This window comes from Argiope bruennichi, chromosome 9 (genome assembly GCF_947563725.1).
Source record: "Argiope bruennichi chromosome 9, qqArgBrue1.1, whole genome shotgun sequence".
NCBI classification, from domain to species: domain Eukaryota; kingdom Metazoa; phylum Arthropoda; class Arachnida; order Araneae; family Araneidae; genus Argiope; species Argiope bruennichi.
Genome location: NC_079159.1, coordinates 105389477 through 105415941, shown reverse-complemented (window position 1 = coordinate 105415941; position 26465 = coordinate 105389477). Strand labels below are relative to the sequence as shown.

General features: G+C 30.9%; 1 protein-coding gene across 4 annotated transcripts in view; it reads right to left on the bottom strand.

Moving 5' to 3' along the window:
- LOC129983901 (phosphatidylinositol 3-kinase regulatory subunit alpha-like) overlaps positions 1-26465 on the bottom strand; it is a 159455-nt gene that overhangs the window by 80914 nt on the left and 52076 nt on the right. For all 4 annotated transcript variants that reach the window (XM_056093595.1, XM_056093597.1, XM_056093596.1 and 1 more), the window contains exon 4: positions 12369-12416. In XM_056093595.1, coding sequence (XP_055949570.1) covers positions 12369-12416 — 48 coding nt within the window. The remainder of the gene's footprint in view (positions 1-12368; positions 12417-26465) is intronic.

The following is a 26465-nucleotide window of genomic DNA, read 5'->3' as shown; positions in this document are numbered from 1 at the left end:
TGTTTACACATTAATGCATATAATTCAAAGTTGCAAATATAACAGACAAACTGAATTCTGTACAGTTCTTGAAATGAAATTATCGAGTTAAACCAGAACTACCGGCAGAAAAGTAATTTACTGAAGCATATTCCCGATTTTCTTCACACAACTTAGTTTTGGGAGAAAAGCTCAGGTTTCACTGTAACAATAGAAAGAACTGAATGTGAATATCACTAATTAACTGAACTTAATCATTATAGATGTATTGTTATACAATTTTTTTTAAATTTATGGAAGATATAAGATAAAAAAAATGTCTGACCATCTGACATCATTGGAAATATAATTTTGTAGTAGTCTCCTTCTTCCTTTAATAGTAATATGACTTACGGCGAAGTTATAGCTTTAAAATTGAAAACTACGAAATCAATAAACAGCAACAGTAATGGTCCAGTCATTTTGAAAAATTTCATGAATATGCTAAGGCATGTTTGTCGATTCTATGCAGGAATAATTTGTTGCGCTACATATACAAATATACATTTGTCTTATAACAATACTTTTCATTGTTTTAATTATTGAATTCATATAGTCACGTGTATTGCAATGATTTTAAATACATTTTTGTGCGGATCCTATCGCTGCTATTTAATTAGTTTTAAAAATAAAAAAATAATGGGTAAATTAAGCCTAAACTTTATATGTAATAATATTTTGGACTATAAGTTCGAATTTACTTTATTATTTTTTATTTTTATTTATTTTTTATTTATTTATTTTGTAATTTACAATACACGCGTATCGTACAAATTCATTTACAATTTTTTCTTTTTTGAAAATTTGCAACTAATTAGAATAATGCTATTTTCCAATTAGTTAAAAAGAACGCGACGCTTTTAAATTTAAAACCCGATTTATAATAAACTTTCTCAAAGATGAGCATTGAATAATTTAGAACATTCATTTAAAATAAGTATTTTGTTTTAATCAGTAACTTATGAAAAATAAATAAAAATATATGCTTAAGGTATTATTAGGACTCAATTATTTTTAGAAGATTTGCTAAGACCTTTTCGAAGATTTTAATATCGTGACTTCTATGTTAGAAGATTCTAGGAGATAAAACATCAGCATTTTCATACCTAATAATATGAAAGTGCTTATTGCTATAACGTCATACATTAAAAAAAGAAATCCGACGTGACGCATATAATAATTATAAATAAGAATCTTGAAGTTACATTACTAGTGAAAATAGCGATTATGCAAATGAGACCTAAGTTTGCATTTTCCATATCAAAAAATTCTACATTTTCATCCTTGCTTTTTAGTAGTATTTTAATGAGATTTGGGAATGAAAAAAAAAAAATTTACTGCTAAGACACTTCTAGTCAAAACTATCGGATTCTAAATAATCAAAAATATTTCGTAGCAAAATGAAGTTTTACATCATAGCGTGACAAGAAGGAAATTCTATACTTCCTGCATGCATATCGGAAGATTTTATTTCTTCTTGATTCTTTATATAATATCTACGCTTTAAACTTCTGAAATATCACGTTTTCTGAAAAATACAAATTCACTTATGAGTCTGAACATGGTTAAAATCACGTGCATGCAGATGAATCATAAGAATGATATCAAAACTGTTCCTATTTGTCAAATTGTCCATTATTAAGCATATGCAACGGAAAACTCAAGAAAGAAGCAAATCTCAAAAAGCGCATAAAAATAAAGAGAACTGATATTGCAAACTCAAGAAATAGGTGTTGTTGTCATAATGGTCGATTTTCCAAAAGGGGCGAAAAATAAATTTGATTTTGCCTCATTTTTTAATTTATTTTTCGATGTCCGTTGCGTCAGCAAACACTACTTTTTAATGTTTTTTGGAAAATCAATCGCTACGAAGTAAAGACTTTTTTTTCTTAATTTTCATAGCTTATTTATTTATTAAAAAATCAACCACGGCGGTATTATGTGAAATCATAGAATAATACTTTAAAAATAAATTTTAAAAAAATTTCCCCGATCCGCGAATTTTGATTGATGAAAAAATACTTATAAGTATTTTTCGACTATACCATATATTTTTTTTCCAACTAAGCAGAATTTTCAATATACCAGAAATTACCGGTATATTGAAAATTTTTATCAATTATTCTTTTCTATATAATACGTACCTAAATCAAATTTAAAAAATTCACTCAAAATTAATAACGTTTTAAATTTGTACTTTTTTACAATTTACTCCCGATTTAGCTAAAATAACAATATATTCTATGGTGCATTTTAAAGATGTTTTTCATATATGTAACTTCTTTATATAACTTTAAAGTTTTCCTATAAGGTTAACAGTTTTTTATTTAAACGCTAAAATCAGCGTTAATGCTTTCACCCTCTCATACCTTATCATGGAACATATCAGAAAGCAATCTAAGAGACCGGTTTTCGATAGTAATTTAAGCCAACAACATGATACCGAACTCTATTTAACTCGCATAAATCATGAGATAGCATCCATCTTTCATTAGTGCAGCCAGGCAAAATCTATAGTTATAGGCTTAAAAGCTAAGCTTCCAAAAGAGGTAGAAGAAACTTTACCTCTAAAAGGTATATTATAACTAATTATTTAATGCGTTAAGTTAAAATACGGCGCATTTTCGCAAGTCTCAACAGCAAATTAATACAATATATTGTATTATTATTATTGTCTCCTACTTCCAACTGTTTCTCTTTATTCTCACGGCAGGAATCAATCCTATCAAATTCATGAAAGTAAGTAGATATTTTTTTTTTTCAAAATTTCATTTATGATTACAAAAAAAGATTGGAATTAAGAAAATTTTATTATAACTTTATATTTATCCGAATCACTAATTTAAAACTTTATACCTTTTTTTGAAATTTCTAACAAAAATTTGCTACTGAATATAATATGTTTTTCCAGCAATTAGATTTCTGAGCACGTCTCATTTTAAAACACATTTAAAAAATGAGACATGATTTTCGAAGCTTTCAGTCTTGTACAAATCATATAAATCTGAAATATTGTCAATTACTTTGTTCACAAAGCATATATTCTTTAATTTATTAGAGTATAATTCCTAAAAAAAAAATATTAAAATCATAATTTTTTTTCATTTTTTTAATGGTTAAATAAAAAATATTTTTTTATTATTATTATTTCTAGTTGTTGTTAACCTGCCTATTCATTGAAATACTTTTTATTCAACTATTAATCAAAGCACTACATTTCATAATATAGACAATTTTAATATTTTAAAAAATGTCTCAACACTGTATCAATCACATTGATTTTAATAACTAAGCAATAGTATATTAAGAATTAACTTTTTAATAGCAAATACTTTATCACGCTTTTGTTGTTGCCACAACTATTATTTACTTTTTAGAAAAACATTAGCACATTTTTAGAAAAACTTGGTGCAGACATACTTTAACCATATTTTTGGATTTAAGACTATTCAAAATTAGTAATAGGATGTCAATATTTGAAATAAACTTAAAACTTTTTGGCATCTAATAGCATAAATTTAAGCAAATTCTTTAAAAACTCCAAATTGGCTACACCAAAAACTATTACTCTCATTCGAACAAACCTTATACCAAAATAAATTACAGTTTTTTCTAGGGAATAAACTACAATCGTATGGTTATAATAATAAATAAATATTTTAGAACCAGTCGAAGAATTTATCATGAAATTTTTAGTAAATTTATGACGTTATTGTTCAAACAATAGGCTGTAAATTAAAAAATATTCGCTCAGTTTAAATTCTTTTAGTTCATTCCCTAGAAAATAGTTTAAAGACAAAGTCCACCATATTTCATAGTAATAAAATAATTACATTTTGAGTTATTTGATTTAAAGTGAGCAAAAAATAAGAAAAAAATCAATTTTGAGAAAAATGCATTTAAATTATACACTAACGTGTATTAATAATAAATTATGTGTGTACATACTTAAAATTCACCACATTTATAGGTTATACCTTCTTCCTCCTCAGCATTTAATAATTTCCCTTTTTTAATCATTTCTTTCTGGCAATTTTTGTCTTTGGCAGTGAATGCCGCCTAGATTCGCATATTCTGTTTTTGTCGAGCTCAACAAATGCTCTAACTACATTTGCACTATTATATACTCCAGTAACCTTAAGAACATTCGGTAATAAAATAAAACCTTCGTTAAAATGTGTTATAGACATAAATGCCCTAATCTGAGGGTTCAGAGCTCAACATAGACATCTTTAGGAACACATTTCCATAAAACACCGTTAAAATTCTCATTCACCTTTTTCATTTTGCAGTGCAAAAAAGGTTTTGTATTTAAAACTAAATTTGTGTTTATACAAATTTTTAACATGTTTTTGGCCCTTTAAATCGATATTTCCGGTTATTTAAATGTCCAATTCCGGTTTGCCGATCATTACGAAAATATTAATATCTTCAAATTAACGTGGTGATAAAAGTAAACCTGTTTAGGATAGCTCAAAGACTGGTCTATCCAATAAAAAAAAAAATTTTTAATGTCATTTTTGGAGAAAATCGACTTTTTTAACGTGTTCGGATACCTTAATTAAAAAATGAAGTGAAAATTATGATTTAATTTAAAACGAATACCTATTTAGTTAACTAAAAAAAAAAAATGGTGGGCTGCAGTTCTATTAGGTTGACAGTTTTATTATTCTATAAACCGCGTCTGAGACGTTTCACATATCGACAGGAAAATGTCAATCTAGGACAAAGAGTAAAAAATCGGACTCCAGAATCTTCCGAGACGTCTGGTCACTTTTTATTGACCTTAAGATAGTTCAAGCTTACTACTAACGGAAATGTGATACAGAGAAGAAACTGCGATGCTGATCAGTCATGGTGATTAAAATAGAATGGTTATATTCTACGTACAAAGGAAGAGAATCAGCAAATGCCAATTTTTTTAAACCTACATATCTTTAAAAAAAATTTTTTTTTTTTAAAACCAAGCCATTTATTCCTAAATAAAGACACGTATCAATCCATGAGATTCTAGTCAATCAATAAAATGTTAAAAAATGAGAATGATTTGGTAAATCATGACCTTTGGTCTACTTTATATATGATTCATTAAAAGGAAAAAAATTAATGGAAACTCTATTTTAAACACAAAGTTTATTATTATGTCCATCTATACGAATCAAGCGCGTATACGAATCCCCATGTCATATGAAATAAAAACACGCATTCTTGAATTAGGAAACCCTTTGCGCCTTTGCATATGCGTCAAGAGGTGTTTTATTTCGTTAAAAAAGGGGTGAGAGGAAAGGGAAGATGTTAATACTCAGCAACAGGATAAAATCAGATTACTCAAGGAATTAGAATTCAACCTTCTGCATATCACCTCTCAGCGAAGTACAATCATTGAAAAGTACTAGTTTCAGGATCTTAAAACAAACAGTATGGTTAGGGAAAGAAAAAAATTTCTTTTTCACTTCCCAAATTAGAGCGCCATGCTATATGTTGTATTGTAATAAAAGTAATGATCAAAAATTCTTCATAAGCTAACTAACTTACTTAGAAATTAAATGCATTCAATATTTTCGGATGGATTGCTTCCTTAAGGGAGGGGAAAAAAACAAGGGCTAATAAATTTAAGGAATCAAAAAATCAGCTATTATTTTGATTAACTAATTTAGTCCTTTTAAATAAACTAAAATAATTAGACGTTTCGGACTGGCAGTGACATATTCGACTCTTAATTGAAATTCTTGATAAATCCGGAAGAAATGTCCCGGAATTGTCAAGATTTATTAATCTAGAATTTATAAACAAAACAATATTAGAATATGATGAATTTTTATTCGTTTAATACAAGTATAATGTGAACAATCCAAAAAAGTCAAATTACAAGATCCATTCGGAAAGAAAAATGAAAAAACAATAAAAAAACTTTGGGTTTTATTTCTTCTTTTTAATTATTACTAGAGGAATGCTTAAAACTTATCAATACTGTTATTTCTTGTTTATTTGATCTTCAGATCTAGTTCAACAGCATTCAGGTCTGAAATTCAGAAAATTGGTTTACATCACTGAAGCATACCGGGTTGTTGCGTTTTTAATGCAAAATGTGAGATTTAATTATTTGCTCTGAATTTCACGTCACGATGTTATTTTTTGGAACATGATACACTAACATTAATTCTGCAAGGCTAGCACCAAACGATAACATTTTACGAAAATCGCGCCAGACCCCTGTCCTCCGTAATGTGATACATATACGTATCCAAGCGACCGCGGGCACGTGTTGGAAAAGTTTGGCACTGTTGCACTGCGCAAAAGTGAACGACCTCAACGAGCGATGCATTTTTGAAACAACTTTGTATCTTTTGTTGCACGCTAGAGGATAATTAGGTAGACACTTAAAACGCCTCCTGAGAGAACAATGATTTTTTCTGAATGCCCATTCCACCTGTGCAAAGTGACAGCTTTTCAGTTTTAATATGTTCAACTCGGAAACGGAAAATCGTTACACAAAGGCACATTCTCAATGGTGGCAAGCTGCACGGAAAGGGATTTCATTAATGGAAAGCGGAAATGTAAATGACAGAGTTAGTACAATTTTTGTTCAATATGTAAAATGTTAAGTTATTCTCTTAAAAATGTGAAAGAATCAGTTTCGTTGTGATCCTTGGAAAAGAATGTGAATCATTTTAGTAGTAGTAATACGTAATGCAGATTTAAAACATAGAAATAAATAAATACATCCAAAAGTATTTGCATACTTTATAACATTCTGCTTTTGGTGTCATTTATATTTATTGGTATCTTTATTAAAATTGCCACAGTAAATAACTCTTTAAGTTATAAAGACTGTTTTTTATGTTAAAACTCTTGGAGTCGGAAGTTACAAAAAAATCAAAATAATTGATGCTATGAAGTTAAGAATGTTTATAATTTAACGATATTACAATTTAGAATAAATTGTATAAGATGGAAAAAGCGATGCAAAACTGATATAAAAATAAATTATTTAAAGGAAAGTGTATAAAGGACGTGTAGACCTGTAACCGAATAATAGATGTAATGACTGCAGTTTTGCATCGCTTTTTCCATCTTTACTCATTCTGCTGTTACAACATAAAACAGTACATTTTTCACTTAATTGTTCCATACTGTTTTCAGAAAATGCTACAATTTCTTTTGAATTCTACAGTAATTATAGCCCCTGATGAGCAATTATGTGGTAATTGCCTTTTTTTTTTTTTTTTTTTTTTCACATTCTATCTTACATTTTATTTCAGTCTTTACTAATGATTGATAAATCATTAATCTCCTCAGCGATCTTTGAATAGCAACGTAGCTTTTTGCACATTCGTTTTATTTGTGTTTTATATCCCCCTCCCCTCTTATTCATATATTTTATGCACTTTTCTTCTTTATTTCGGTTTGCTTTCGGTTTTCTCGTTCCTTTGTATGGGTGTATGTGTGTTTAGAATCCTATACTTATTATTCTAAAAATCTATATAAATTTTAATTTATTAATATTTCTTTATTTTAAAGATGTTATTATTCAGGGTATAGACAAAAATATTTTACAAAAGTACAGTAAAGTTTTGATGATCTACAGTTGTTAGATACTTTGATACGAAAAAAGATTTTTGGTTTCGCTTTAAATAAATAAACCATCAAAATCATATGCACATAAATCTATTTTTTATTAAGAGAATGTTAAATGTTCCCTTTACTGTAAATAAAAAATTCTTCAGAAATATTTTGGCGTTAATTTATATATTTTCCAGACAGCAACGGTTGCCATGTCACCCAATCCGTGAATAATCGTCGATTTACTGTATTTGATACTTAAGGAAATTCAGCGTCGATTTTATTATAATTCATTGAAAACTTCTTTTTAAAATTTTAAAGCAAGCAAAAATATTAATGATTTTGCAGCGAATTTCGAGTTACATCGATATATTGCTAAAAAGTATGTATGAACCAATCGAACTTTCGAAATAAAAATCATGAAGAATTTGCAGATTAAACATGCAAAGTGATTAAAATCGTATAATGAAATACACCATAAGTTATCTAAAATGGGTATCTTAAATTTTTCGGATATAAAATCGTATTTCGGCTGAAAAAACACAGCGTAATTTAATATAAGGACCAAAAACGGGGGAAAAAATATGTCACATCGAATGCATAATTTGGAACGAAAGCATTAATTAAAAAGAAATAAAAGACACTTTAATTAAATAAATCAGTAATAAAATTTTAATAACATTCTATATTATTTCAAATAAATTTTATTGATATTTTTGATAAACAGACTTACTGATTCATTTTTCCTAAGCACTCAAGACAAATATGAGACCCTTATATGTGTATGAACTTCCACATGTTCATACACATGTGAAAGTAAAAACTCAAAGACACATTCTAATAGATGTTAACATTTGACATATAATGTTTGATTGATGATGATGCCGTGTCCGTGTTACCACGGAAAGAGGGTGCAGTAGCTTTTGAGGGTAAAGACCTCTGAGCACCCGAGGGCAGAAGTCTGACTTCTAGCTCATATGAAGATGACACACACACACATTCGTTTGCACGACCCCTTTTTACGTGGGGCACATTCACACACCTCACGGATAGAACACAGATGAAGAACAGCCATGCCCGAACCGGGATTCGAACCCGGGATGACCAGATCACGGGGAAGATGCGCTACCTATATGCCAGGACGCCGGCATAATGTTTGATTAAAAGAAATATATAATATTAAATTTGGGACTGGATTTGTCTTCAGGTTGATTGCTTGTACGTGAATATGTGAAGGCGACAGCTCAAAAATGCAAGATGATAGAAGAATGAGAATTGCTATGTAATTTGACACTAAAACTGAATACCTGTATCGAACTTTGGGCATGACTAGTAAAAGAAAGGTTTCAAAATGTGTATTTGATTTCCTATACGAAAATAACCGCAAAAGAATCACCCCCGCCACTCCACTGAGTCCAAGATACACATAAAACGCACCATATTGTGCAAGTACACAATAAAATTGTGGGAGAATACTTTGGCTCATAAGCATAAAGAAGTTTCAAAAGAAATTCAGTCACCGAAGTGCAATTAAAATATTTTAAGAAACAAACAGACAAAAATTTTCAAGAACGAGGAAATGTCCATTGTATTTCGAATGACTATCGTGATTTATAATTACTAAAGCAAATGCATTCTTGCTAAGAGAGCTTAAATAGTGCGCCCTATCTTCCTGCCTGGTACCACCTTTTCCCAGTTCCTTGAAAGATGCTTTAAGAAGTCATTCCATTTCGAAATTACTGTAATTAAAAAATCATTAAATGCAAGCAGGATCTATTTTTTAACAGGCGATCTTCCTCGTTCACCACTATTTCTTATCCAAATATCTTAAGATGAGATTTCACAAATAACAGTACTTTTCAAATTTAGAGGCATTCATTAAGGGTTCATTTATAAAGGATATGAAATTCGAATCGCATAATTTGCCATTTGATTTTTTTTTATTGCCATTTCCAATTTTATACAAAATAAATACAGATTCCTGCAATACTTTCTGTTCCACAACAGGTATGTTGACATAAACAAGTGAAATAGAAGGGGAAAAAACAACTAATGATTGCTCTTTTAAAAAACTATTTTAATACTTTCTTTTGTATAGACAATTGTATCGGCAACTAAAACGGCACGTTTTAAAGTAGCACAAAGGTATTTGGGAACGAAGCTCGTAATTCTGAATCGTGATCAGAATATAGAAGCGACATCTAAGCTAGCATTCTTTTCTTCAAATTTCTGCGACATATTACGTGCGTTTATACCGTAGTGCAGTACAGTATAGTTGATCCTTTTAAAAACATTTAAAATAGTGGATATCAGATTTGAAATTTGGAAATCTTCGATCCCGAAATCAAAATCTCCCCACAGTAGTCTTTCAACATTTGCAAATTTTAATTATATATATATACAGCAGCCTGGGTCCTAGATATCCAGACATACATTTTGTTTTTGTAGATATATATGTTAATATGGATTTGTTTTGGCGAATTAACTGGTGTACCTTTTTACCTCCATATAATTTCTAAAAAAATCGCTAATCACAAAATTCACGTCGTTTCTCCTCCCCCCTCCAATAATTTTGTTTGTTTTCATTTGAACAAGCGCATCACACGGAAATCAAAAGTAGAATAAAAAAATATAATTGGAAATTAGTAAAAAAGTAAAATGTTCAAATGCATAAGGCGATTAAAATACTCATGTAATTTTTTTTCCCGATTATATCTTATTTTCTTATAGCAAACAAAATAGATTGTGAATATAAGAGAAAAAAACTGAAACCATTTCATTAAGCACGCACAAAATCCATCTCAGCATTAGCTTTCTTCAAAGCGCCTTTACTACTCGCAAATATTGGCGGCTACGAGTAAAAAAGAAAAATGTTCCCTTTATTGCGCACATTGTAAACTAAGTGCGAAATTTTAAGCAATTGTTGGCAATTATATAGCAACACTACAGTCAATGGTATGTTACATCACTATAAAAATTTCAATGTTACATCAAAGTCTTTTTTTTTTACACACAGCGAAAGGCATTGTTTAAAATGCTCGAACAAAAATAGAACTACTAACAGCAAATTCTAAAAGCCGAAGTCATGCCTTAGGACACCCAGATCACCCATTTTAGTTCACATAAATATAGAGAGCAAGTGCACTGAATAGTGAGAAGAAAAGTACAGAGCACGTAGGGTGATCCTTTTTCTCTGAGACATAGCCAAATGGAATTTAGTTCAACGAGTGCTTAAGCAAGAAACGAGTGCTTCTCTAACATTTACATCGGCACAAGAAATGCTTCACGTTAACACGAAACTAAAGTAGTCAGAAAATGCTTAAAAGATTGTTTCCTTGTTAGCTCAAAATAATTCCTTGTTGCCAATTTAGAGGGCCACAGATTCTACAATCATCAACGTCTCAACTTGATAATATATAAAACGACATTAAATTACCATCAAATGCCATCACGCTTTGTAAGCATAGCAAGAATTCTAAGAAATTAAACAAGTTTTCTTTCGAATACAACTCTTATAAAAAAAATTGTTTACTTTAGATAAGACCTAGAGTCATATTCAAAATTAATTTTAAGGCGGAAAAGTAGTGTGTAGCTATCATTTTAAATTGTCATTGATTTTAAAAATACCATACCTATTGTTCCTCCGTCAAAGAATCAAATTCATTCCCTGTACCACAGCATTCAAGGTCATTTATTCCACAAGATTGAACATCACTAATCGGAATCAAAACTACGGCCATCTTCAATTTATGAATTAGATCAAAACAACTTCCACCCTATCCTCTTACAATAACTACATTTTTCAGATTCCGTGAAAATTTTTAAGACTAAAAATTATTTTCACATCAAAAATTATGTTTGATACACCATACTAATTTATTTTCTAAAAAATAATGGAAAAATAGAAAGATAATTAGCAGAAACGCTCCCTACCAGTTATACAACCTCGGTTTTTACTTTATCAGCTGAATTCTATAGCCCCTAAATGAGAAAATCTCAAAAGCATAATGAAACTGTAGAAAATATTAAGTCAATTTAAAGAAAATCATACACCCTGAAGAATATCAAGCCAATTGTTAAAACTAAGCCGTGACCTTTTTGTGACTAAAATGAAAACCCTAAAACTTTACCACGAGCCCGTGGCTCACCTAGGTCCCTGGGCGGGTTTGGAGGGAAGGCACGGGCCTTAATAGCTCCTCTTAAACAATGACATTCAAAAGAAAACCAGGTAATTTAACACAATCAAAATGCAGAGTCTGCACGCAAAGGGTTATTATATTAATCGCCCATGAAAGGTAGTGTCCAATAACTCTCGCCAGCGAGGGGAGAATTAAAATAATGACAGGGGAGGATGAACACACGCGTTTTTTAAGATAATTCGGAGTCGTGCCTCTGGAGCGTGTGTTGAATGCATGCGCAGCGAAATACATTAGGATTCGACGTTCCAGCCATCATCGGGAATATTCCTTTATCGAAATGGATTATGAAACATCAAAATAATCTTCTTATGAATACGCCTTTGTTTGAGAGGATAATCGAGTCATGTAAAGAACTTACGGGTGATGACGAAAGAGCACAAAATAGTGGCACATTTCTGAAACTCTTGCAACGGTAGACGGAGTTGAAAAGATATTCTGTGGTTGATTTAACACAAAAATGATTTACTCGAAAGATCGTATAGTAAAACTGTTTAATCTTACAATCTGTATGAATGATTGTGAGAAAACAGTAGACCGTGCTAAAAAAATCAAAAAGCAATTTATTTCAAGAATTGAAACATTGCGTACCTTCGCATTTCACACCAACTTTTCCAGTTCCCCAAATATAGTCACGGCCTGAAAAAAAAAAAAAAAAAAAAATACATTATAAAAATAACAGTAACTTTAAAATACTACATAAAATTTTTTCTTCATAAAAATCGTAAAGCCAGGCCTCGCACAGACGAGGTCACATACACATACACACAAAAAGTTGAACTTCATAAAGTAATGAATCATATCAAACATAACGACCGAGTTTTATGTTTATCATCTATAAGTTTCATTATATTCAATCAATTAATCAAATAAGTATCATTAATTGAACAATAAAATGAATAAATTAATATTGAAATGCTTGAGATATTAAAAATATTGCAGGATTATTGTATAAAAGATAATTAATCGAGCTCGAGAATGTTAAAATTCGATTTCGAAAAATTTGATTATCCGCGTATTTGTTATGATTGTGGAATTCATACTAAGTCATACAAAAATGAGGCATTATATCAACAACTTAATAAACAGTCACAATCTGCAACAAAAAATCGAGACAATATAGAGGAAACAGTAATTTAGAGCATCTGATTCCAAAATATTAAAATTGACTTGATGGTCTCCTTTCAGTTTCCAACATTTCCTAAAAATGAATCTGAACCAGAAAAGGAGGGACCCTTTTTACATCGTCATTGTCATATGAAAATATCAAGCATCAAAAATCACTCACAGCAAACGCCGAAATTTCGATGCAAATACTGAAATCACTGTCAAACGTACAGTATTTTATGACAATAAAAATTATCTTATAACAATATAATCCTTACAACAGTTTGGTAACAGATCTGACTAACGTATTTTGTATCAATAAAATGGTTTGACAAACTTATCATACGATATTTTGATATAGCAATAATAATGTATCAAAAAATATATGTTCCATAAGTAACAAAACTGAACAGGAGATTCGGACATGAACAATAACCTGCCAATATTATCTCGAAGATCTGCCTTTTGATTCGGTCAGATCACATTATAAAGCGTTATTTTGGCTATAATCATCAAGAAAATATTTTTATACGAATACTAAATTGATACCTTGCGATGGTTAGAATTCTACCAAATGCTAGAAATTTCACTATTAAGATACATATATATATATATATATATATATATATATATATATATATATATATCATCCAAATCCCTGACCTGCTTATGATAAAGCATCTTGGTATCATAGATACTGATTACTCAAACAGTAAGATAATGGAGCTGGTTCCTTCATTAATACAATTAGTGCCAAGCTTCTAATAAACCGTTACTTTATCTCGATGATATTTATCTACTATAAACAAAAGATTGCGATGAATTGTGGCTTGTGTGCCAATTTAATGCACTAATAAAGCATAAGTTCCGAAGAGCACCACAATTTACTGAAAAAAGGTTGAATATTCTTTGAAAGCGTCCTTGAGAATAGTATAAAATAGTATAATAGAATTACATTCATTCTTTGGTATTCTACACCAAACGTGAAGATGTATACTTTTACAAAATGATGCTCTAACACATACACACACTTAATAAGTTAATTTTTATCATTATGGCATTACAGTGAGTCCGCTTTGAAAATAGAAAAGAATCAGTATTGGATGAAAGGCTGACTTGTAAATTTCTAATAAATTTAAAGGGACTTAAATAAGATTTAATTAAAAATATATTGGGGGAAATGTCGTGTGTTTGCTGTAGTGCAATGTTTAGTCTAAGTGACCACGACGATTGCAGTCACACGTACTCAAGTTAAATATGTAACGAAAATAGAATGGCTAGCGTACAGACATTGCACGCACACACGCACGCACGCACACACACACACACACACACACACACACACACACACACAGAGAAAGAGAGAGAGAGAGAGAGACAGTTAAATATGTAACGAAAATAGAATGGCTAGCGTACAGACATTGCACACACACACACACACACACACACACACACACAGTACGAACGTCGGCGAAAAATAATATTTGAATAAATACAGCTTAAAACTTAAGAAATTATCTTTTTAATATTACCATTTTTTTATAAATCAAGTTTTAAAATTATATATGAAAGTTTAACTTCAGATTTAAGCAACGGTGAAAAAATTTTAAAGAGCACACATTTTTAAATATTGGTGCTTTTTTCCGTTGCATAATTAGATGTATAAAATCACAGAAACGAATAGCATAATGAAATTAACGCCATCAAGTTTCTAAAATAATATGAGTTTAACGTCTATCGAAATTTGAAGTTTATTAATATTTTGCTGAAGAGTCCATTAAGACATTGTTATGCGCATTATTTAATTAAATTTTTAGCAATTATTAATTTCGACGAACCAATTAGTGGCCAAAGGGGGGCTAAGTATAAAAAAAGTAATAAATTTTTGGCAGCATCGGTTTGTCTAATTTTAAAATATTTTAAGAAATATTTTATTTGTTGATGTATGCAGTTTGACAGGCATTTTCTATTTGGCGTAAGTGATACGAAAGTGAAATATAGTAGAAAATGCTGTATCGCAAACATTGTACATTACCTTTGTGTTGTGATAAAATTCTGTATTTTACTTGCATTACAATTCAAATAATCGGAAATTATCAAAATATTCTTCACTCAAACAATTTTCTTATTATCCTGGCTGTGGATTAAAGTTTGCATGTTTTTAAATTTAAAACTGTTTAGCAAGGAACGACTGTGTTGGCATACTCTACTCAACAACAAACATTGTATTTTAAGAAACCCATTGTAACTAATAAAATTGTAAACTCTACTAGCTTGTGATTATTTTTTAAAAATTTATTTATGCTCCTTCCTTTAGGTAAAACTACTACAAATGAAGGATTAGGTCAGATTTCTCAACAATTCGTCATTCTTTTTATAACAGCTTACAGCCACCAAAATAAATCGGATGACATTCACCAAGCATGCAACGATCACGAACACCCATTCGTCTTGGCAAGGCGATTGCCTTGAGTTCATAAGCCGATTTGGGTCTACGAGCCTGCTGACACGCCGCCCGGTCTAATGTGAATACAAATGTTTGTTCAACAAACGAACCCCACTCGTCGTCACCAGCCTCTTCAGCCAAGGATTGCGAATTGCCCGCTGGAAAAGAGGCGCCCCCCCCCAACTCTACCTTCTCTTTCTTACTTTGGTTCATTAACAGAAGTTTCATTCAAAGGTAAATATAGTTTAGAAGATCCTTTAATATGTCACTGGCAGGTAACTTGCAGTGATTCTGGAATAATGGCAGAGTTCTTTCTTCTTACAGAGGGGGGTGACGCAAGTGGTGGAAGAGATAGAATGACGCTTGCTCGGTGAGGTCACGCACGAGGACGACTTACACGATGCCAGGGAACGCGGGTTCGGGGAAAAGACATCCGTTGCGTTTTGGAAGCGAACCAGAGCACCAAAAGAGAGGAGAGTACAGATAAAAGCGGGTATTTATAGTCCGGGATCGCAGAAATGGGGTAAACGGCCCCCGAGGATTCATTTTGATCACTCTGATAAGGATCAATGAGGAGAATAGAAATTTTGTCTCTCGGCTAGGGAACTAATGATCCCGGGAAAGTGGCATTTTTTTTAGGATGAGAAAAAATGTTTCTTAATTTAAACTTTCCCCGACTGAAAGTTATATAATTGTAACTTGTTTCAACTAAACTTAAAAGAGTGGCCTCTCCCAAATGCTCCTGATCTCTAATAAAGATGTTATCCCCGTTTCCCTTGAGCATAAGTTAATGGACTTAGGGCATGGAGGCTGTGAACACAACGAGTGCTCAGATTTCTATTTTCAGAATCATATAAGTGTACATCATAGTACCATAAAAACAATGGTGCTTGTATATCAGTACATGGCATTGACGAACAATATTTAAAAAATATCGCTCCTTGGAGTAAATCTAACGTACAATCGTTGATATATTTTTCCCCTCGACTGAATCACTGACGTTAAATTATCGCACAAGTACCAAAAAATCGAATTGGATACCTTTTTCTCGACTGACTGAAATCAAAATTTAACACAGAACTACAGCTATAATTACAAGATCAGATATTGAATTTCATTTATCTATGCCATCGCATTTATGTGCATGCGGAAATACTAACCAATAGACGATCAACCTTTCGACAAATTTGATCCAAAATTTGATATGAATCTACAATTTAGATGCTAACCTTGTTTACTAAATTTTATCTATTTAGATCTTTACGTTTTTATACTTAATGTGTTTAGTTAATATGTTTAATCGTATATAATCTATATTATGTCCATCCATTTACTTTATTCCATTCCTACCTCCATCTACAGGCGACTTAGATTTTTTTCTGTATAAAATCATTTTGACGTTATTTGCATGAAAAGCTCACAAATACGAATAAATACTTTTACAGTTAAGCAAATTGGTATTTATATAAACTTTTTAACCAATCTGTATAACATAACCGTGATGCGATTTTTATATTGGCTACAGAAAAATGATATGAATGAAAACGAGAAGGCAATGAAAACGCAAACACAATGCGCTTCCAATTATGTGAGGAATCGAAAGAAGCAGCAACTAAATATAATCCTATTTAAAGTCAAAATGATTTTAAAAAGCCCACAAACCAATAAAAAAAGGCTCTCGAAAATTCTTTTATTAACAGTTGGCGTATCATTAGACTACATATGCAATTCTGACTTAATAAACAGCAGATTTATGTACTTAAATGCTGATTTACAACTTCACACTTTGTTTTTTGATGTTAAAATACCCCCTTTTTAAAATGTATGATTTAAAAAAAAACATTTTGACAGTAGCTTATATAGATCAGCATGTAGAAAAGATTAGCTTTTAAAAGATTTTACAGATGAATATGGAGAAAAACAGATTAATACGATAGATAATTCTGAAAAATACATTATTACGAAAGATAATGCACTGATGTTTTATAGAGAATTAGAATACTCTTAGAAATCTACTTTCTTTAAGCAAGTTTTTCTCTATACTACTTAGCAATGTGCTGCCATCATTAACTAAAACTGTACGAATGTTTCGGAAGAATCACCTACAACAATCGAGCTAGCGATGATCAGGTTTACTAAACCACTTTGAAGAAGTTGCTAGAAATCCTCAGAAATCACGAGCAATTGTCTCAATAAATAAAATTTTATAGATTATCAATCATGCTGCACCATACGCATTAATGTTGTAATTGCTATTGGGCCAAAATTCTTTTGAATGAAAATTATGCGTTAAGCATTTTCAGTTTTGTAAACTGTAAAACGGTTTCTTGAGCGCTATGACCACTTCTGCAGGAATGCTAACTTTACTGCTAGCCTTCTCAACAAAGAGTGAATGAAGCATGGTCGCGAGGGTTTAGTAAGTTCCGCTACTAGAAACGATTGACAGTTTGAATTATTCAACTCACGGATGTAACTGAATTAAAAGAAACATGGAAAATTTTTGGTGAGACAAACTCGAATTCAGTATTTATACGCATTTATTTTTTTATTCCGTAAAGCATTAAAGTAGAAAAACAACTACAATTTACAAAACAAATACAGAACTGCAACAGTCATTTTGCTCCGTTTTTTTAATTCGTTTGAATTTTTACTTATGCAAAATCTTTTAGAATTTGTAAATAAAAAAGAAAATCACGACAACTGGATATCTTAATTCGCATGATTCTAAAAGTTCTTAATTCTTCAATTGACAATACGATTTATAATTTATAATCCACTGTAATGTAGTTATAAAATTACAGGTTTTTTTTTTCTTTTTTTCCACTTTTACAAATTTTAATGTCTGAAAGCAAAGTATAGAGAACATGACTATAACAGTTAATAGAAATATATGTTTTAAATAAGAAGTTTCCTGCTATTTTTCTTTCGTTATTTTTTCAATGTTCCGAGGAAGTTCAAATATAATGGCGACTCTATGTTATAGGGTGGGTGGCGAGCGATTTTTTCAAGTATAGAATTACAATCGACCTAAAAAGTTACGTCTTTACAAAATTATAATTTGAAATGTTCAGTTCGCGCAATGGATTTAATTTTTTTCGGGGGTGGAAATGGCAAAAAGCACCAAAATATATCTTTAAGATAAAATTATATAGACTACATATTTTGATTTTTAATAGAATACAAGTTATTCCCTTCTGATGCGTGTCTCTTTTAAACAATATTTTACTATCGCAAAGCTATAGTACAGGCTCATAGTAACAAAATGAATTCAATTTGATAACAAAAAATATAATACTATTTTTAAAAAAAAAAAGTTAAAGGGTCTGCAATTGCAAAAAATCGGGTAAAATGTCAAAATGTGCTTTTACCCTAAAAATATACAGGCTTATAATAGCATATAAGTACTTCATTTTAAATGTCTGTAGATAGAAAATTTTTAAAAAAATCGTATGGTAACTTTTAGGCTTGGGCAAATATTTAGAATTTAAGTGAAATCTTGAGGTTTTTTACAAATACATGACTTGTAGGTACTTTATTTTAATGATTTATATATTCTGTTTTGATAAGAGTATGCAGCTGCTAATCCATTAAAAAAATTTTAACGAAATGATCAAGAACTAACTCATGCTGAAAATGTGTTTACAATTTGATTTCCAGCCCACAACCAATCCAGCCAAATAATATGTTAAATCAGGCTTATTTAATCGAAGTGTTGCCTTTAATTCAGTTTTTTAAAAATCGAATTTCAGCACTGTGAAACTTGAAAGCGATGTTAATCTAATGTTTCCTTAGATTAGTTTCCTTTTTAAAATGCAAACTGTGATATAATTAAATGCATTTTTCAATAGGCAATTTTTTTTTAATTCAGTAGAAATAACGAACTTTGACAAATTTCATCTCCCCGAGCTGATGAAAGTCGCTTTCGTTAAGTTTTCCATCACTGGAGAGGGAAAGAGTTAAAACATTATAAAATCTATTACTTCAATGCAACTCATGAGATAAAAATTTTTTGAACGAGTTCTGCAGACATCGGAATTTGGATCCTTTTATTACCTTCCTATAGTCTATATATTGTTCTTCCATCCACTATTAAAGTCAATACATTCTCGGGAAGACAGAAGAACGCGCTTTCCTCAATTACAAAATCGGTGATTCTTGTTATGTCTTTAGCCAACATTTCATAGTTAACAGTCTTCAGAATACAGAAATAGCACAAATGAATGATATACTTATAAAAAATTTTACTTTCAAAACTATTATACATAATATAAAAAGCAATACATAAAAATAAAAAAATTTTTTAAACCCAAACTTTCTTTTTTTTTTTGCTTTGTTTGTTTTTAACTTTGCTCAATAGATGTTAATTATCTAGACATGTTGGAAATAATTCAACATTGCATGAGGACAGTGCGAATTTTATCATTCAACAAGATGGAACCTCATTCTAATGAAGTTTGGATGTTCATAACTTACCTAAATCAGAACACCGATTTACTCTTCGTCAGATAACCACCGAGATCCCTGGATGTTACCCAAAGTTATTTATCTTTATGTGGGATTACACCAAAGACCATGTCTATAAACTGAAGTTTTACTGCTGATAGCACCAGTGAACTTAAAGAAAGCACCAAGCACTCTTGATAGTGTACATGCAAATTCAACAGATAGATATTTGTTGTTATATGAAAAATTCAAACAACCGTACCTACATAAAAAATGTTTTTTTTTTAATTTTTATTTTTATGTATCACTGATTATATCATGTATAATAGTTTTGAAAATATAAATATTTAATACCCGGACATTCACTTATGCTGTGCATGTTTAAGCCATTGTTTTATAGACATATACCTTAAAGTTGAACCAAACAGAAACCGAAAAAGCATAATAAATTACATTTAACAAAGTCATTTACAATCATTTACTACATTTCGTTTGTGAGACTTCTTTCGAAATTGTGTAACCGTCTGACCAAATCTGCACACACCTTTTATTGTAAATGACTAAGGAATTTAGAATCTCTTACAGTCAGATCATGCAGAAATAGATCTTAAACAATTTCACACATGAGTCATGTAGCAATGATTTAGATTACTATTCTGATATTCTGCTGCTATAGAATCAAATTTACAAAATCGCATTTCTGGGAATTTATGATAGACAATATATTCAGCTTGACACAAACCCTTTTATTCATTAGCTGGTGCTGCAGAAACTTTGTTCAATGCACTGGATAGATTAGATGAAAATGTATTATTTTACTGATTAACAAATAAGATCACTTAGCTCAGTTATCCTAATTTTATAACAGGGCGAAATAAACGGTGGTGGTCTCCCCCAAACTTTCCTGCATACTTTCTAATAAAGGTGTTATCCTCGAGAGCGCTTTGCATGGCACTGGCGTACAATAGTTAGGAAATATTACCTTTGTGGTGTATTTATCATTTTTACTGCATGTATTATGTGATACATGACGAGTTTTTTGGCGATGAATTCCCGATACGCAAATAATAGAATCTGAAAATTAAACTGAATTGAAACAAAATTTTGACACAAAATTGTATTTGTTGTCATAAATTTCCACACCAAATTTGATACATTTAAGTAATTGCTTTCTTGAATTAAGGCGTTTACTTATTTTAAAAGTACAGACCGACAGACAATCAATTTGTAATGGGATCTGACTCAAAATTTGACAAGTATCTACACTGCAGATGTTAAATTTGTGAACCGAATTTTATTTATCTCACACTCTTCGTTTATAGTTATCGTTTTAATAATTTCAATTTCCCTTTTAATATTCGAATAATTTCCTCTGAACAAATTACTGGAAATTTGATAGAAATCTGCAAATTTGTTGAAAAGATCGTATAACAAATTTCATTCGCCTAGATCAAAGAGTTTTTGAGTTATCTTTGTCACAGGTGGACAGACACATTTTCCACAAATGTGTTCTCCATACTCAGGGAGGTGTAAAATGTGGAGATTCGTCAAAATCTCGAGTTCGAATTTTTTTACGATTATAACACTTTTTCTATAATTCGTGTACGAGAAAGTAAAAATTGAATTTTTCGCAAACGATAATGAATTTTTTTCCCCCACGCATCTTTTTATAGTATGTTCATTCCTGATTGAGGAAGGGGGTGGGGGGCAGAACTATTCTTTAATGGCACCAACAGATTTAATTTTTTCTTGTTATAGCATTTTGGAAACTGAGATAGAATAAAGTAGACTGTTAAGGAAAAATTAATTCAACTTTCGATTAATGATTTTCTGACGCTTGCAGCTTATTTTTCGCCAATGCTGCTATATTACGATCTATTTTAGCAGTGTAAGCATATCTTGTGTATTGTTACAAATTTGAAGGCAGTCAAAATGTTTAAAATGAATTGTCAAGAATACTAAATGTGAAACAATATTATATAAGGCATTCTCAAATAAATATGATATACTTTTACTGTCTCGTATATACAGTATAAAGAAATTATACTAAGTGTCGATAAATTCGAAAGCGAGATTTCGACGTATCTCTACGTTTAAGCCCTCCTTGAGTTGGAACAACATATTATTTGGAGAACATCCATCTGTCTGTCTGTGACAAAGATAACTCAGAAATGCTTTGAGCTAGACGGGTGAAATTTGGTACATGGTCTTTACACTAAATATGTAGAATTTCTATCAAATTTCGAGTAAAATCTGTCTAGAGCAAGTCATTCGAATATAATTTAACACGATAATTACAAGATGAAAAGAGATAAATACCATTCAGTACACAAATTTAACATCTATAGTGCAGATACCAGTCAAAGTTTGAGCCAAAACCAACAACGGTTTGACTATCTGCCTGTTAGTACTTTCATAAACATTTAAACACTATGATTCAAAAATGACTTAAATATATCAAATCTGATATGCGATTTTAAAAGTGTCATTTTGTATTAAACTTTTCTTTCAATTGTTTGGGAAAACGCGTCTTAAACACAAATTCGATTTTCGGATGCTATTAACTACATGCCAAGGATTAATCGCCAAACAACTCGCCAAGGATGACACGATAGATAAGTAAAAAATGTTAAATTCACGCTAAAGGTTAATATTTCATAACTATTATACGCCAATGCCATGTAAGACGTTCTCTGACATGACAAGTTTATTAAAGAGTATGCGAGAAAGTTTTGGGGAGACTACCCCCGCTGGTTAAAAAAGGAAATAAAAAAAAAACAGTAAAGAATTATATTATTCTGGAAAGAACTAGTCAGGTGACTGGTTCGAAACTAGTTTCCATGTACGGAGAAATGAAATATGTGACATCAATTTAATTTAAATAAACTATTATATGAAAAGACAGCACTTAGTTAGCAAATGCACGTACCCCATAGCAACAAGATAGTCACCGTGATATATCACTTTGATCTAGCTCGGCATAAAGCCAACTCATTATACTGATTAATGAAGTTTCGGGCCTTGGCATAAAATAATAAGTAAGATCAGGTGTACGTGATTACATAACTTCAATTTTCTTTTCAACAGTCTTCTAACAGAAACGCTACCCCTTTCACTTCTAATTCCAAAAACAATCAAGAGTCCATGGAATGGCTCCAACAAACCTCCAATTTCTCAAAAATGCGAATGCATTTACAAATAACAGTTCTTCATGAAAACAGTCCTTGTCTTAAATATTAAACTGAATTATTCAGAAGTTTCTGAACATTAAATGATTAAGATTTGAAAATAAAAATTAAAAAAAAAAATACTGCTGCTGAACGCTAGCAAAAGTGAAACGAAGAGATGCTACAAGCTATAAAATAAATAAGTTCTTAAGAATTAAAATAATATTTTCTCCTGCTTCTCTTTCACAAAATTTTTTCCCAGTTTAGTTACATTAAAATCATATTTAGAGAGGTACTTAAGGGTTATTTAATGAAAGACCACAGAATTTTGGTTAGTGGCCAGATGATGCATTTTTAAGAAAGAGTAAGGAATTATGCAAGCATTTGATAATAATTCAAAATAATTTCATCAGTTGAAAATTTGTAAGAGAAGATGTAGATAAAAATATGCATGATGAATAATTTCTAATTCTTAAGAAACTCTTAAGTATTATACTAAAAAAAAAAAAACAAATACGATAATTAATATTAAACAATTAGCTTCGTATTCAGATACGAGCAGGCTATTTTTATACTAGAGTGAGTTATTTCATTTTAACATATTCGCTGCCATGATTCAAGCCTGCAATTCAAACATTTTATTAATGATTGTCTCTTAACTAATAAGGAAAGAATAATATATTTCGACAGCAGAGGTGAATCATGCGCACGAGAAAATGGTGTCTGTTGCACCCAACATGTTTGAAATTTACTTATTCAAAGCTGTCTACAGCCACAAAATTCATTAGAAAATTAGATTTTATCTTAACGAAGGGATGGAAAAAATTTCCAATCCTTAAAATAGTTGTATAGATTAACATATTTACTGGCCATTTCAGGATCGCGTGATTAGTACTTATGGACGGCTGTACCTACAAAGTGGTAATGCGCAGTAAGGTGTACATTTCCGGAATTCTTTGTTTAATTTTAACCTAGATTTCCATCCCGTTAAATGTATTTTTCGATCGAGCTATTTTATTTTGAAATTTGTTTTATTAATGGACCACGTGGCAAATTAGTGACAGTAAAATTTTCAAGAGTTGTACTCAGAATGTCCGTCACATACCTCACAAAACTCGCCTGACAAATTGCTGATGTTTGTGTAAACTTCATTAAAAAGATTTGTCGAAAAGCCAGTGATAATCAATAATTTGGTTATCCTATTAAAAAGAAGAGGGGGGGAGGGGCGGTATTAATGGAAAAAAAATTTTTTGGTTAGAAGAATGTCACCCTGATTAAACTTCTTGAACTTCCATGCTTTATAGAAAGATACTTTAACAATTTTTTTTAACCGATTTCACAAATTTTTATTACGTCATACTTTTATTTACGGGCCACTTGCAGTAAATGTAAAAATTATCCTAAAGTATATATATATATATATATATATATATATATATATATATATATATATATATATATATCGCAATTTTGCGGGTTATCCAGGTTACCAAGCTGCCTAATTCCATGAATAATCTGGGATCTCCTTATTATTAAATAAATGTAAACATCTTCTCCTCCATCTCTATTTTAGTAAAATCAGCGCTTCCTGGTATATGCGCAAAAGCGTGGAGAGTTTCTGACCAGTATGACGATATGCATTACTATTCAAATCGATTCAGAAATTTTTTAAAAAAAGTTATCTCGCATAGAGTTGATTTTTCATAATTTCTTTCCTCTATATATCAGCTTTTACTTTCAACAATATAAGGAATTATATATTATTAAGTGGTAGTTAGTTTAACTAAAACTATTTCCATCCCAAAGAGCTTTGCATCCATGGTGCAGTAACTGCGGGTCAACCATACTTCATTGTTAACATCGTCTCTTTATTCTACCCACTATGAAATTGCACAGCCTACTCTCGGTCTAGACTTTCACACTTCCCACTCTACTCACTGCAATACACATCAAGGACTTCCTTCACGCAAAAGACGTGAATTTTCAAGGCCACCATCGACGGCATTTACCAATGACTGGAGTTTCAAATATGAGTTTTGAAACTTCACCGCACCTTTTAACTGATTCAAGACTTGCACAGATAAGGATTTGTAAGGTCACTGCATGAGTAAGATCAAATTTTAATGATTTAAGCACTTGTAACAAAAGGGAAAGAAAAAAACCATAAAAAATCATGCGAGTTTACGACTCAATCATTTTTGCTGGAAACTAAGAGGAAGGTGGGGTTGAAAAAAATTTTACAAGTCATCAAAAATACATTTCACAAATTTTTACCATTGACGTATTTCCCGACTTCAACAAAAAAATTCAACTTCTGTCTTTTTCTTTTAGTATTTCAAAATACTCCCTTTTTATAAGACTTAATTGCAAGATCATATAAAGAAGATTTATAATTGATGCAATACGGATCCAATTTCAAAATACACATTTTGTAATACAGGTGGCTTTCATGAAATATGATAAAAAAATTTAATAATACTTAGGCTAGTAATTGCATTGTTCCAAAATTAATTATTATATTAAAATAAGTCTGTTATGCAATAATTTGTATTTGTTTCGATTCTATACATAAAACGCACTTAAATAACCTATTCAGGGCATGAAAAATTCGACGGGAACTGTTAGGGCACATTTTGCTTTTCTTTCTAAACTGAATTGCATAGTAACATTTGTAGTATAGAAACAGTTTTGATGATTTTTAGAGTTTTTAAGTCACATGAATGATTTTTTAATACTCCAACTTTGGATCACCAAGGCTCTTAGTTACAATTTCCCCCTATAATTGAGCGATCCATTTCAAATATGTTAAACGATTTAATTTAAGATATAACCGAGCTTCGAACCGCAGAGAGAAGCAGCTACAAAGCAAAACACATTAGTGTTAGCTGTAAAAAGAACTCTTTCATTAAGCATTTCCTAACGATCGCCGGATATAAACGGCATCCATTTGATTGCTTGTGTGTACGACAGCTGAATATATACGGGATCCACGTGTGTACGAGCGCCGGCCAGTTCTTGGCAGTGTCAGCGCGATATCCCTTGATTGCTAATCTAGCATACTGCGCAATTTTGTTTGCAGCATGTGTGCACGTAGTATTCATTAATGGTTTGTTGCCATCATTTGTTTTGTTCCGCGCTTGTTTTACTCCATAAAATTAACACATGTATAATGGTTTCAAAGTGAACATGCTTCGCACAAAATGGAATCACTATCCAACAATGCGTTCAATGGTGAGGTCGGCATTCAAGCATTCAATGTCGAATATTTGAGTTACATGAAATATGCACCCTTCTCGGAACAGTGCCACATTCAGTTGCATTTACTGCAGTAGCGAAAGGGTTAAAAGATTCAGATCCATCTTGAAAAAAGTCAGATTTCATTTTATCATTATAATTACCTATTATTTTAGAGTTAGACATTACTTACTTAGACTAACAGACTTTAAATACTATTTAATCACCGATGAACTACTATTTATTCCACATTAGCATGAATTATCAAACTTCCAAAATCCCCATCCATTC